We start from the raw sequence: 14,128 nt of genomic DNA on the forward strand, positions 1-14,128 counted from the left end.
GGTGAGGATTCAAGGATCAAAAGTAAGTGACTGGCTCAGAAACAGAACAGTTTACAAATCAAGCTAGATCGGAAGCTTTCAGACTTAGACCTACAGTTCTGACTTCACAAGCTTGAAATGGCCATTTTTCCTACTAGTAGGTAGAAAATGGATGAAAAAACTTTAACAAATAGATGAAAATAATGGCGCAGTTTTCAATTTTATAATAATGTCCATTCCCCATTTCCTACAACCCTTCATTTATACTTGTAACTGAAAATTTTGTGGGTTAGTAACAATTAGATGTTCCCATTTTACAAGACAAAAAGCAAAGAGTTTTTACATCTCTGTCTAGAAGAAACTGTCGCACACATGTAAATGTGAATAATGCCCATACAACTGAGAATATTACTAAGGGAAACCACATAAGGATAATGTTTTGTTATTAAAATATCAGGGATGCAACATAGTCCATTGAAAATGTCCATTCTAAATACAGCTCTTAATGTAATTACAGCAATAATTTAGTTTGTACATTTGAGGTTGTGAACTTCTTTATATTTGCTGGATGCAGTTCTGAAATTTAGTACTTGTCTGTCTTAAGGAGATCTGCCCTGCATGCAAATCTATAACTAGACAAATATTATTTCCTTTCCCAGCTTGCTCTTGGGAGGTTTCCATATCCTCAGGTAAGATTGTTCATTACTGCCGTTTGCCACTGTGACATTCATTCCTATGTATGAAGGTGCAGGGAGCAATTGTGAACATTTGAGCCACATACAAATAAATCTGTCCTGTTAAATTGAAAAGTGATATCTTAAGGAGTCATTTAGAAATCTCTATTGATTTTTGATTTTTTAAACTCCTGGATTTTTTCTTCTTTGTTAAAGGTTGAAAGTGATCGTTGTGCTTTTTCTTTGTGTGACATTCGGGATTTTTTTTTTCCTGGTCCAATACCATGTACTCATTTTGAGGATGGAGGAGAGAGCCAGCCTTTTCTTGATATGCTTTTTAAGCTCTTAAACTCACTTAAAATTTTTTGAGTTAAAAGATTAAGACAAAGGGTGAAAGCATCTAATCTAGGTCATTATTTTTGCTAGGCAAATAGATGGGCCCCCAATTTTATGAGTATAATTTTTAACATATTTTTTAAAAGTATTTTGCTCCTTCCTGTCTACATTTATAAGAAAACAAAACAGTCCATTATACTAGCATTGCTGACTCTAATCTTCATTAAAATTTCTTTAAGATTTTTATTATAGAAGGGTACTAGCACTAAAATATAAAGCTATTTTGTGGTTTGAAAATGATTCCCCAGTGTGTGGGGGAAATAAGTGAAATGTCTAGAGGGATGAAAAATGAATGGTTTGACTGTTTTCCTCTGGTTGATGTTCACTGTTTTTCTGGCATCTTGGTCTGTACAGGCCAAAGTGCCTGGAGGCATGTCTGATTTAAAGGTGGTGTTGGTCTCTGCTCTTTAAGCATCTATTAACTTGCTATTATTATGCAAATAAGTGTTGTATTACACATACTAATTTATGCATGGTTAGATTATGCAGATGCATCACAAACATGGTTATTGAATAATAGGATGGGGCTCATTCTCTCTACCATCTTTATAAGCAGTTTCAAGCAAATTCTCCTGGTACCAATGTGGACATTTAAAGACCCTTTACTCAATGAAATGTCTCTTTCATATTCTTTTGCTTTCACAGTTAAAGCCATCAGATAAGTGGAAGAGAAATTGTCCAAGTTGTTAGGTTCAAGAGTGTTAGTCTCGCTTTTCAAATTCATAGACTTTTTTGTGTAAATGTAATATTTTCCTTATAGAAAAAATCTAAAATGCAGTTGCTTGGCATGAATGCTGGCATTTAGTGAGATTTTAGTGTATATAGCCTTGCTGTTTAGCTCTAGGTAGCCCATCAAATTAAAATCACATTTTCAGGATTTATAGCTCATTAGAATATTTATCTTGGTAAGCTTCTTGTTCTGTCAGTAATTTCTAAACAATTCAGTTTGGCCAATTTGTGAAATCCCCTAAAATTTTGAAAATGAACACACAAACCCTATACAATATATTTCTCAGACAAATCTTAGTAGAAAACTTATAAGCCATCCAGTAAAAATTCCAAACGTTGAGAATGTAGCAATATTCTTGAGATTCCTAATGTCTAGAGTAATTAATCAGTGAGATTTGATGGGTGATGAGTCTAAGAAATGAATTGCCATCACATTTGACTATTGAAGCACATGAAGGCTGTGGTCGAAGTTGAGAAGAGGCTATTTACCTTTGCAGTATGGTTTTCCTGAATATCTAAATATATCTTTATCAGTGAAGTGGAAGTTGGAAAATTCTAATACTGTGCTGAACTCCGTAAGTTAGCAACAACCTTTATGCCAGAGTGGGGGTGGGAAACAACTGTATTCCTTGAATCATGATAGAATGTTGTCACCAAATTGGTACTTCTCTCTGAAATAATAGAAGCAGCTTTGATGCCATTAGGCCTATTTCCCAAGTCTTTCAACAGAAGTTTGAGTGTGTCGTTGCTAGAACCACTAATGACTTTTGGTGGAGTTGGCATTTATTTTAAAGGCTTTGTACTATAAGCTGAAGATTGGGAAAGGATACTTTATAAGTGCCTTTCCTACCCCTCCCTTATGTCCTCAAAAAAAAACACATAAAGAAAAATGTGTATTTTTATAGAGTCACAGAGGCTAAGTTATGGAATAACACCTTCTCTTTGGCCCACATTATGTTATTTGAACTCCTACCACTCTGTGAAAGAGCCTCCCCTCATAAATTGGACAAACAGAATGGCTGATTTGCTCACTGTTAAAACCATGGCTGGTTTGGTTTCTTTGAATCCCAAGTGGAGTAGGCAGAAGTGAATCGTAGACTCTTAGAGTTGGAAGGGGTCTTAGACATCATCAAATCAAACTTCTGTACAGTGTCTCTGAAAAGCAAACATCCACACTGCTTAAACACTTCCAGTGACAAGAAACTCACTATCTTACAAAGCATCCACAGGGTCAAAGCAATGTTCTATTTATCAAGCTGAGAACTATCTCATCCTAAGTGTCACTCACTAGTCTTATCCTAGAACACATGAAAGCCTTTCATATATCCTTAAGATCACATTGATTTGATTGTTCCTAGGACTAGGGACAGTGCCAGGGAATCGCTGCTGTGAACCCAAAGTCTAATCAGGGCACCAGACCTGAGCTGTCTTCACTAGTGGCAAATTGAGAGGAGTGGCCTATTGGAAGGAGCCCTGGACCACAAGTCAGAAGATTAGGATTAGAATTAGAATTAGGTGCTACCACAGTCTCACCGCAGGTCTTAATTGTTGCTTTGTAACTCTGAGGTGTCAGTTTCCTCGTCTCTAAAATGAGGATTCTGCCTACCTCTCCTATCGGTAGGTTGATCAAATGAAACTATGGATATGAAACCACTCTGAAAAGTACAAAGGGCCACCCGTCTGGATCAAATGTTGGGCTGCAGCACAAAACAATTTCCCAACTATTAACCATAGGTTGTAAAAGGATGTTCTTAGCAACATGCCAGTCACAATTGGAGCAGAGTATAAAATGAGCAGAGGGTAAAGCGGGGAGGAGGGGCTGGCTTCAAGACTCGTCTTTCCCCCAGCTCAGCATTAGTGCTGTTGACAGCGTCATTAGCAGCCCGTCGTCCTGCTGGTGACACAGTGTGTACCCAGTGAGGGTGCAGAGGGAGGAGTGTTGGGAAGACTCTAGGGACAGTCAGTGCCCTGGGAGCAACATAAAGGTTAAAGGGCCAGGTTTTTGTTGAGATAGCCATTCTATATGAGTTTCATTGTTTTGTGGGTCAGGTGTTTGTTATTTGAAAGCACTATTTTAGTTTCCTTTAGGCCTTAGGATTGCATAACTTCATTGGCATGAGGTTTAGGGTTCTAAAGAAAAAAAAGATAAGGAGCACAGTCTTATTACTACTGCCAATAACAGGAAAACCAATGGTGTCTTGGCTTCATCTAGTACCTTTCCCACATAGGGTTCCAGTCTCAGGCTGTTACCTGACTCAGGCTGTACATTCTACCTGCAGGGACTTATTTCCAGCCTCTAGGTGAGCCAACTCAGGCTCAGAGAGGCAAAGTACCTTGCCTTAGGCAGGAATGGGTAAAGTTAGGTCTAGAACTTGCAGACAAATAAGGCAACTCACTGGCTCTTTAACTTCTTAATTCATTTGGCTATTCATACCCCTCTGTTCTCCTTTCCACTCTGCCCTACATCCCTTCTAGTTTTCCCTCTCTGCCCTAGAGAGGCCTCTTGTATAGATGAGAAATGCTGAGCACTGGAAGGTTGTGCCATTGTGCATGGTGACAAGACCATTCCCCAGATCCCTCTTGCTTTTCTTACCATGTATTTAGCAGAATAATGGGAGATCCAGAGGGCCCCAGAGCCCTCACTGACCCCAGTGCCATTAAATTATGGGTGTTTGTGAAGCATATTCTGCAATAGGATAATGAAAAATTGCATTTAAAAATATCTTGCAGTTTCTCAATTTCTGGAACAATTTAGCTTTAATAGTAATCTGGAAAGATGTGAAGGTCTAGACAAGGACTGGAGCTGCCTATAGTTAATCATGTAGATCCAAATTCAGTTGACTTAAAAAACATAATGGTGGGCAATTGTTTGTTTAATGACACCATAATTTAGGAGAAATGAAAAGGATTGCCTGCTAAAAATTGTCATCCTTCATTCAAACTTTACAACAGTGCCCTGCATTAGGATGATAGCAAATCCATTAAGGAGACTTCTCAGGGGATGCATCAGCTCTGGCATTGGGAAATTTGGCAAGCAAGATGCCACAGGAAAGTGAAGATAATACAGACACAAATGTATTTAAAGTACTTTTGCATGTATAAAAATACTGTTCTTCTTTTGGCTGCAATTCCTGATCTTGGTTAATAAATTACATCAAAATGACCTGAAGTTAAAAAAAGGGAAAAAATCTGAGCAAATAGTGCCCCTGGTATTGTAAAGCTTTGAATGTTTTCACACCCCATTAATTTATTACTTCTCTTTCTTCATCTTTAAATTTCATTTTTTTTTCCAAAAATTCTGACTCCCCGCTGCTGCAGTGATTTTCATCTTGTTGTTAATTTTCCCTGCTCCATATGGAGCTCCAGACATTTCACCTGGAGGCTGTACTAGATTTTGCTGTAGTGATCGTACTTCCGGAGGCCAAAACTGTCATTTAGGGTTCCTGGTGCATCTGTCTGCGCCAGGCTTTTCACTGGCATGGGAGAGTGTGAATAACAAATTGGATGCACCTGAGATTCGGATGATTAGTGTGTTTTGTGAATCTCCACGACTTGTAAGCAGATAGCTCTGCGGGGAGGAGGGCGCTCAACAGCTACTGTGGGTGAATCTGTACTCACACCTTACATTTGGGGCTTTGCAAGGGAAGTGCAAACATCCTAGGCAGTCTGAGTGCAGAGAGAGTAACAAATATTTCATCCTGCCTTGTCATTGATTAGAAAAGAGCCTTTAATTTCATTTCACCCCATGTTGTGATTAATTTGCATTCTTTGTCAGAAGTTAATGGAGTTTTTTATGGTTCACTCTGAAATCCTTGAAGACATCAGACTTGATCTGATGTTTATACAACCGCCAGCGGAATTTTTTCGTTTGATTGATGGCAAGCTTGATGTTATTCCAAACGGCTTTTTAAGCTGTTTTTAAGAATTATTTGAATAAAATGCAAGCAAGATATTCTTGTAACGATCAAGTTTATCTGTTAAAAATCTGTTTCAAATAAGATGATAAGTAGTAAAAAAGGATCAAAAAGATAAGAGAAATAGTGAATAGTGATGTTATTTGTTAAAAACACATAAGAATGGCATTCAAATAAATTATTGCAGTATGCGGAGAAGATCACTTTTATTGGAAAAAAAAATACCATCATCTGGCCAAACAGAATAATTAGGACTAGGATCAAAGGAAAGTCTGAATCTTTGGGATCAGAAACTTTTACTACCAATTGGCTAATTCTCATTTATTCTGCCAGCTTTTGCCAACAGTGTACAAAATAGAGATTTACTTTTCTTAACTCAAGGAGACAGGGCTGTCAGGCCTGTTAGCTGAACAAAATGATGACATATTGCTTGTCTCAAAGAGGCATTCTTAAATCCCAATACTAGGTAAACATAGGTAGATAATAAGCGAAATATATGCATTCTTAATGATATAACGACTGGCACCTTCTACAGAATAGTTCAGAAATGAAAATACCCTGTTGTTAAGACCAAGATACTTCTGTCATTCTTGGGTAAGAGAAATGTGTGTTCAACCCGTATACACTACATATCAAAGTATGAGAGGAGCTGTAGGTGGCATTTGCTACAGAACCTCCTGCTATTAACCAAGGAAATACGTTTTGCAAATGCTTTTTGATTACCAATAACATGTTTGATTTGGGAGCTTTGCCTTGCTTCAGCAGATTCTTGCTTTGCTGTAACTGCTGCTAGTGAGACTTACTCATAGGTCAAAAAGCTACTTATCTGAGGACTTTCATTTAAAACTGATTAATTTATTTGCTGCATCTGAAAGTTTGCTAAATAATTGGGTAGTTTTAATTGAAGTTACTGCTTTCTGATCCTTGTATTAACATGATCTAAGGTCCTTTTTATTATATGCAATCCATATTATTGACCAGATTTGCCTTGTTTTCATTTAAATGTAAGCAGCTTGTCAAGGAGAAAATATTTTGTTTAACTTGGCTTGGAAACGTGCTATTTTAATGTGTTTTGTTTTTTTCAATTGACAGACTGTCTTTTAAACATTCATTTATTTTGCAGTAATAAATTGTGCTCTGGATAGAGTATGTGTTTCAGAATAGAGTAGAAAGCGTATGTTCTTAAAACTATTTAAAAACATTAAACACTTTTCAAATGCTAATGTTGAAATACTTGAGTTTTTACACTTAATTTTATTTGTGTTTTAAAAGCCTTTGACTAATATATTGTTACTAATTCTAATGTTGATTGTTTACTAATGTCTTGTATTCAATGTTAAATTTAGACCACAGATATCATTTTCTTTTTTTTTTTTTTTTTTTTTTTTTTTTGAGACAGTGTCTCGCTCTGTCACCCAGGCTGGAGTGCAGTGGCCGGATCTCAGCTCACTGCAAGCTCCGCCTCCCGGGTTCACGCCATTCTCCTGCCTCAGCCTCCTGAGTAGCTGGGACTACACGCGCCTGCCACCTCGCCGGGCTAGTTTTTTTTTTGTATTTTTTTAGTAGAGACGGGGTTTCACCGTGTTAGCCAGAATGGTCTCGATCTCCTGACCTCCAGATCCGCCCGTCTCGGCCTCCCAAAGTGCTGGGATTACAGGCTTGAGCCACCGCGCCCGGCCTCATTTTCTTATTTATGTTTGCTGATCACGCCTGGAATTGCAAAATACCTAAAAAGTGTGCACTCTTTGAAAAGAGGTATTAGAATCTATCCTATGTTGCATAAACTTTTTGAAGTTTGGAACATCAAGGATTTAAGTAAATTTTTAAATATACAGTTTTTTGTGTGTGAGGTCTTTAATCAAGGAAAAAATAGCAATGAGTAATCACCCCAAACTTCAGGTACTCAGCTTTAATTTGCAAGAGTTTAAAGGGGCAATATGCATGCAATTTTTTTTCTAAACAGATGTCTAGTCTATATGTTTTAATTCATTTTACTTTTGTTCTCACTATTTAGGATATAGACATTTAAAATATCCTGATATTTCAAGCATAAAATCAGATTTATATTCCATAAAAATGCAGAGACAAAATTTGAGTGACATGAAGATGTTCACTTATACACATTTACTTCTACCTAGGAGTTTTTGAATTGCCAGTGTCAAATTATTCTCCATATCTATTGCATACTTATCAAGAAGTCTCATTATTTTATTTGCTTAGCCTATGCCAGAAACAGGAGGTGGGTTCCTAGTATATCCTTAAAATAGAGCAGAAATAGAAGAGAAATCATCCCCAAAGTGTGGGTAGCTTAGAAATGTGAAATTCTTCATTAAAGATAAATTACTTGTTAATACTTCAATTGAGATATCTGTATTTGGCCAGATAGGTTTGTGATTCGTGTGTTGTTTGAAAGCACTAACCTCATGTTGGTTTGATTCTGTAGTACCTTCTAAACTATTGTATGACATACATATCAATTCAACGTTATTTGTCATTGAACACCTACTCTGTGCCTAAGTACTAGGAGCACAAAAATGAAACAGATGCGGCCTCTGCTCTCAGAAGAGTCCAGTCCAGTTGGAAGAAAAACATAAAACCAATGGCAGTTGATATAAAAGGAGTCCTCCAGGAGATGGGATGCTCTGACCTCAAGAGGAAAAGGGAGTGTTCAGCTCACTTCAGGAAACCAAGAAGGTTTCACAGAGTGGATAGCTGATGCTTGAGCCAAGGCTCTGGGGCAAGAAGGACAGGACCATGGTTCCTTTATAATTTTTAAATAGTCAGTTTAGCCCAGAAATAGAATAGAAGGTTAAAGTAATGAACTTGGACACCAAGTCATAATAATGAATTTGGTGTCCAGTCTGGCTTTCACGTGGCAGCTTTGCTATTATCTCTCCCTCTTAGGCTCTGTGGTCCAGGAAGCCTTCCATTTCTCTCCCTTTGCAAGAAGCATGGGAAAGGATGTGCTAGGTACTCAAGTCCAAAGGAGGTTCATCTGGTGAAAGATAAAGGTCTAAAGCAGCATATGTCCTTCCAGTACTTTAACAGTACTACTGTTGTTACTTTCATTTCCCTAACAGTTTAACAATTCTCCTAGGTAACTTTTAAAGTAACTGTGGGAAGGAAGTAAGAAAAGAGAGGGGAGCATGGTAGAGGAGGGAGGTTATGTGTCAGGATGGAGATGGCAAGTGTAGCAGGGTCCAGATAAAGAAATTGGGTTTGAGAATTTTGTGAGTCCCCTTGACATGACTGAGGCTAATCTGAGGTTGGAAGCGATTGCATTTTAGGTCTCTGCCCCTGAAGATAGTTGGCACATGCCCCAGGGGGGTTCCCTGCCACCCTCTAGAATTTGGCTTGGTATATCACAGGGCGTTTTCTAGACTGCTGGGGAGAAATTGTCATGATCAAATGGACTAATGCCTAAGGGAGCACTTTGAAAAATATAAGGTGGTAAACAAGAGCTAGGTAATATTAGTATTATTTATATTTCCAGAAAGTTCTTTAGGGATTTACCTATGTAACTCTGAAAATATATGACCATGTCTCACACCAGGTAGGACTAAAATGAATTATTTTTCTGATCCCACAAGAGCCTTTCTTTACAGTCTTTCTTTTTTGAGTTATAATTTATCATTCACAATCACCATCATAATATATAGAATTATATACAGAATCTCGTCATTTTTAGTTCAGTTACTGGGGACCATGATTCCCTTACAATTTTTAAATGATCAATTTAGCCCCCAGAAATAGAATTGAAAGTTAAAGTAATGAACTTGGTGTTCAGTCCGGCTGTCACATGGCAGGTTTGCCATTATCTCTCCCTCTTAAGCTCTGCGGTCCACTAGGCCTTCCACTTCTTTCCCTTTGCTTTTATTGATGCAGTCTGCTATTTTTTTGAATCATAGGATTTCAGCATGTGAAGAGATCTTACAACGATCTAGTCCAACTCTTAGATTACAGACGAGGAAATAGGAGTTCACAGCCGTTAAATGATTCACTTGTGATTACCACGTATTCAGCAACAGGGCCAGAATGTCTCCCACTCATAGTGCAGTGGTCTTTTTACTCTAGAGGGATGGTCGGGGAGAAAGTAAGATAAGGCATCCAGAGATTGTGAGCCTAAATGACCATCCTTATTTCACACACACATCCACTCAAGTACTGCCTCCAACTGGTATGTCTGCAGAGATGAAAATTACTGTCCCAGGATGCTCTGTGCCTGCCAGGTAATTGCTGACTGGCTATGGATCCCTGGGGGGAGATCAGTAGTATCAACAGCAGTAGTAGCAGCAGCACCAGACAAAGACATCAACCTTTATTATACTCTAGTATTTTACTTATCACCATTCAGTATGGAAAACTTGGGTAGATTTGGGGATAGGGGCTCATTGACTTCCAAGTTAAAAAGGGGACAGACCTGGCCGAGCTTTGTTTGAGCACAGATTACTTTTTAGATGTTTAACAGTTATGGATTAATGCCTGGGAGGTTTGGGAATTCTTCCTCAACTAAAATGTTAATGATGCTAAGAACCCAACCCTCTTCAGTGCCAATAAAACAGACAGCTAAGTTTATTGAAAAATCAATGAGTTGCCTAAAAGGAGCAAAGAGCTGATTCGATTTAGGACTGGAGATTGCCAGGACACACCAGGTGGAAGGAGGGTCCCAGAGACCACTAGGAGCCAGGAAAGGAAGCAGTTGTCTATTTATGCACAGAACCAAGGTGTCATCTCCAAGGAATTTTGGGTAACCAAGGCAGCCAATTGGAACCATGTGTGGACTGTTAGGATGCACACATCAAGGTCTGCAGATGGTAACCACCACTCGGAAAAGGAAAGAACAGTTTGGGGAATAGAATAGTCTTTTTTTTTTTTTTTTTTTTTTTTTTTTTTTGAGACTGAGTCTCACTCTGTCACCCAGGCTGGAGTGGAGTAGCATGATCTCAGCTCACTGCAACCTCTGCCTCCCAGGTTCAAGTGATTCTCCTGCCTCAGCCTTCCAAGTAGCTGGGATTATAGGATTGCACCACCATACCCGGCTAATTTTTGTATTTTTAATAGAGATGAGATTTCGCCATGTTGGCCAGGCTGGTCTCGAACTCCTGACCTCAGGTGACCTGCCTGCCTCAGCCTCCCAAAGTACTGGGATTACAGGGGTGAGCCACCGCACTCAGCCTGGAGTAGTCTTATGAGAGAAGAAGCTATTGGCCTACAGGTTCAGAGGAGGAGAGACCGAAGGGGTAATGAAGCTTGTGTTGTTTTATTTTCTGTTCAGAAACAAGTTGCAGAAAGCACTCTTCTGGGCATAAGGTATGAGGAGACCTGGACTCTAGGTCTAGTTGGTAAAATCCTTTAAATGAAAGAAAGTTCCAGGCCCTGCTCTTTGGATAGCCCTATGCCTTCTTGGTAGCCAGGCAGCTGGAAACACTCAGTGATTCAGGGTAGAGGGCATAGGAGGCAGCAAATGACACACCGAACAAGTGACAAATTAAGTCACTAACAGTATATGATTTCCACCCAAACACACGGACAGAGCTAACCTGAGTTCTGGTCTTCGCTTTTCTTATTAATTGCTTGACCTTCTTTCTTTTTGGACTTCAGCCTCCTCACCTGGAAAATAATGGAAATGCCCTAGGTTAGTGATTTGCAGAATTGTGGGTAGACAATGCATAGAGGGGATGGGGTCCACACACACACACGTACACACAACCACACGAGCAGCTCTGCTTCTGTCTGGTAATTTTTAAATGCATCTAAGTAATACCTTATTTGAACTAAGTTATTTGGTAAATAGAGTCTGAAAAATGCTGAACAGGATACTTCTGTGGTCTGCTTTCACCTTGGATGAGCAGCTTCCTCCTCCTGTCCACACCTTCAGCCCTCTTGCTCATCACCATCTCCCCCCGATTACTTCCTTGGAGTTTACGGAAATCTGATTGTACCTATATCAAAATATGGGAGTTATGAAGTAAAACTCTGTATCAAATATCAAACATTGGAGCCGGGTGTGCTGGCTTACACCTGTAATCCTAGCACTTTGGGAACCCAAGGCAGGAGAATCACTTGAGCCCAGGAGTTTAAGACCAGCTTGGGCAACACAGGGAGACCATGTCTCTACAAAAAATTTAAAAATCAGCTAGGTGTGGTGGCACATGCCTATAGTCCCAGCTACTCAGGAGGCTGAGGAGGGAGGATCACTTGTGCCCAGGAGGTCCAGGCTATAATAAGCTATGATCGTGCCACTGCATTCCAGCCTGGGCAACAGAGTGAGACCCTATCTCAAAACAAACAAAAAAGAGATAAAAGAAAGAAAGTCAAACTTTATCCAGTTCATTCTTGATCCATGACTTATTTTGTTTAAATCTATTTTGAATTTCATTTACAGTCAAGCCAGTAAGACACGTTAATTCACAAGATTATGTGTGACTATATATGTGTGTGTGTGTGTGTGTATATATATATATATATATATTTTTTTTTTTTTTCTTTTTTGCGGTGGAGTCTCACTCTGTCACCCAGGCTGGAGTGCAGTGGCGCAGTCTCGGCTCACTGCAACCTCCTCCTCCCCGGTTCAAGCAATTCTCCTGCTTCAGCCTCCCTAATAGCTGGGATTACAGGCACGTGCCACCACACCTGGCTAATTTTTGTATTTTTAGTAGAGATGAGGTTTCGCCATGTTGGCCAGGCTGATCTCAAACTCCTGACCTCAGGTGATCCACCCACCTTGGCCATCCAAAGCACTGGGATTACAGGGGTGAGCCACTGCACCTGGCCAATTTTAAGATTCTTTCCCTCCTCATCCTGTATGAACCATGTAATGTTATGCTGCAATTATAGCTGATGTCAAAATCTCAGTCGGCCACATCCAAATATATCATGGTAAAAAAAAAAATTCAATGATATGTGGAACTGAAACCAATGCAGCAACCTCTCTTACAATGCCTAGAAACATCACCATGTAGTAGGGAGCTTTAGGGGTTGGAAGGATGTGGAGAAGCTGTCTTAGAAATCTATAGAGCCCTTAAGGAAGAAAGCAAAACTCCAGAGAGTTGTATTTTGTCCAAATACTGAGTGATTTTTAGAGGAGAGTGCAAGACCTGTGTTTAAATCTTAACCCTGCTACTAGGTTTCAGGAACCTTTACTAAGTCACTGCTTTCTGTGGGCCAGCAATTGTATTCTATCCATCTTTTGGGTCCTGGAGTCTACTGCAGTGCCTGGCATAGCATAAGGACTTAATAAATGTATATGAAATCGATAAAGTAATTATGTAGCCCAAGTTTACTTTTTACATATTGGCAAAGCAAATTTTGCAATCACAGGGAACCAAGAACACAAATCCTGAGGCTCTAAATCAATTGTTTTGGCCCCTTTCTTTTCTTCCATGTCCCATCCTCCCACTGTACCCTGCCAGCATGAATACCTGAGCATAACACCTTCTGAGGAGATGTGACAACTTGTCTTCAGACTTTGAAGGTTCTCATGTCAGAGAAAATGTAGATTTGTACTGTCAGAGGGGTAGAAGTGGGGCAAGGGATGGAAGGGTCAGTCAGAAGACAGTAAGTTTCCCTTTACCAGATGAATTCAGACAGAAGCCCCATCAGCAGGGGTGCAATATAGCCAGATATGGTGGCATGCGCCTGTAATCTCAGGTACTCAGGAGGCTGAGGTAGGAGAATTGCTTGAACCCGGGAGGTGGAGGTTACAGTGAGCTGAGATTGTGCCACTGCCCTCCAGCCTAGGTGACAAAGTGAGACTCCGTCTCAAAAAAAACAGTGAATGCACTTTTAACCTCCTTGAGTCTCTGCTGTCTGGTGTATCCCTAACATTCGATAGGGATGAGGAGCCAGGTTAGATTTTAAAATCTTTAAGGTTTTTTTCAGACCCCAGGAGTCTATAATTCTGCTTCAGCATTAGCCAGGCGTCTCCTCAGCCAAACAAATAAAAAGGGAGAAATAACAGAAACATCTTCAGACTGTCCAGATTCTGTAATTGCTTTTATCATTCACTCATTTTGACTCTCAAATACTCTGTCAGTATGAAACACATCAGAAATAGAAGAGTATAGGGCCAGCTGCGGTGGCTCACACCTGTAATCCTAACACTTTGGGAGGCTGAGGTGGGTGAATCACTTGAGGTCAGGAGTTCAAGACCAGCCTGGGCAACATGGTAAAACCCCGTCTCTAAAAAAAATACACACAAAACAAATAGCCAGGAGTGGTGGGCACACACCTGTAGTCCTAGCTACTCAGGAGCCGGAGGTGGGAGGATCACTTTAGTCCAGGGAGGTCAAGGCTGCAGTGAGCTATGATTGCACCACTGCATTCCATCTCGAGCAATAGAGTGAGACCTTGTCTCCAAAAAAAAAAAAAGGTTTCCTTTTCAGTCTCTGATATCTTTTTCAGTATATAAACCTGTAAGATGTATATACTTCTGTG

At 39.7% G+C, this 14,128-nt stretch overlaps 1 protein-coding gene across 9 annotated transcripts in view; it reads left to right on the forward strand.

Moving 5' to 3' along the window:
* Positions 1-14,128, forward strand: part of MAP2K5 (mitogen-activated protein kinase kinase 5) — a 281,469-nt gene that overhangs the window by 185,141 nt on the left and 82,200 nt on the right. For 5 of the 9 annotated variants that reach the window (XM_073012274.1, XM_008016127.3, XM_008016130.3 and 2 more), the window contains 2 exons: positions 2-22; positions 639-668. The exons of 2 other annotated variants lie outside the window; for them this stretch is intronic. In XM_073012274.1, coding sequence (XP_072868375.1) covers positions 2-22; positions 639-668 — 51 coding nt within the window. The remainder of the gene's footprint in view (position 1; positions 23-638; positions 669-14,128) is intronic. 2 more of the 9 variants (XM_038010086.2, XM_008016131.3) reach the window with 1 other exon arrangement.

The sequence above is a fragment of the Chlorocebus sabaeus genome, chromosome 26, assembly GCF_047675955.1.
Source record: "Chlorocebus sabaeus isolate Y175 chromosome 26, mChlSab1.0.hap1, whole genome shotgun sequence".
NCBI lineage: Eukaryota > Metazoa > Chordata > Mammalia > Primates > Cercopithecidae > Chlorocebus > Chlorocebus sabaeus.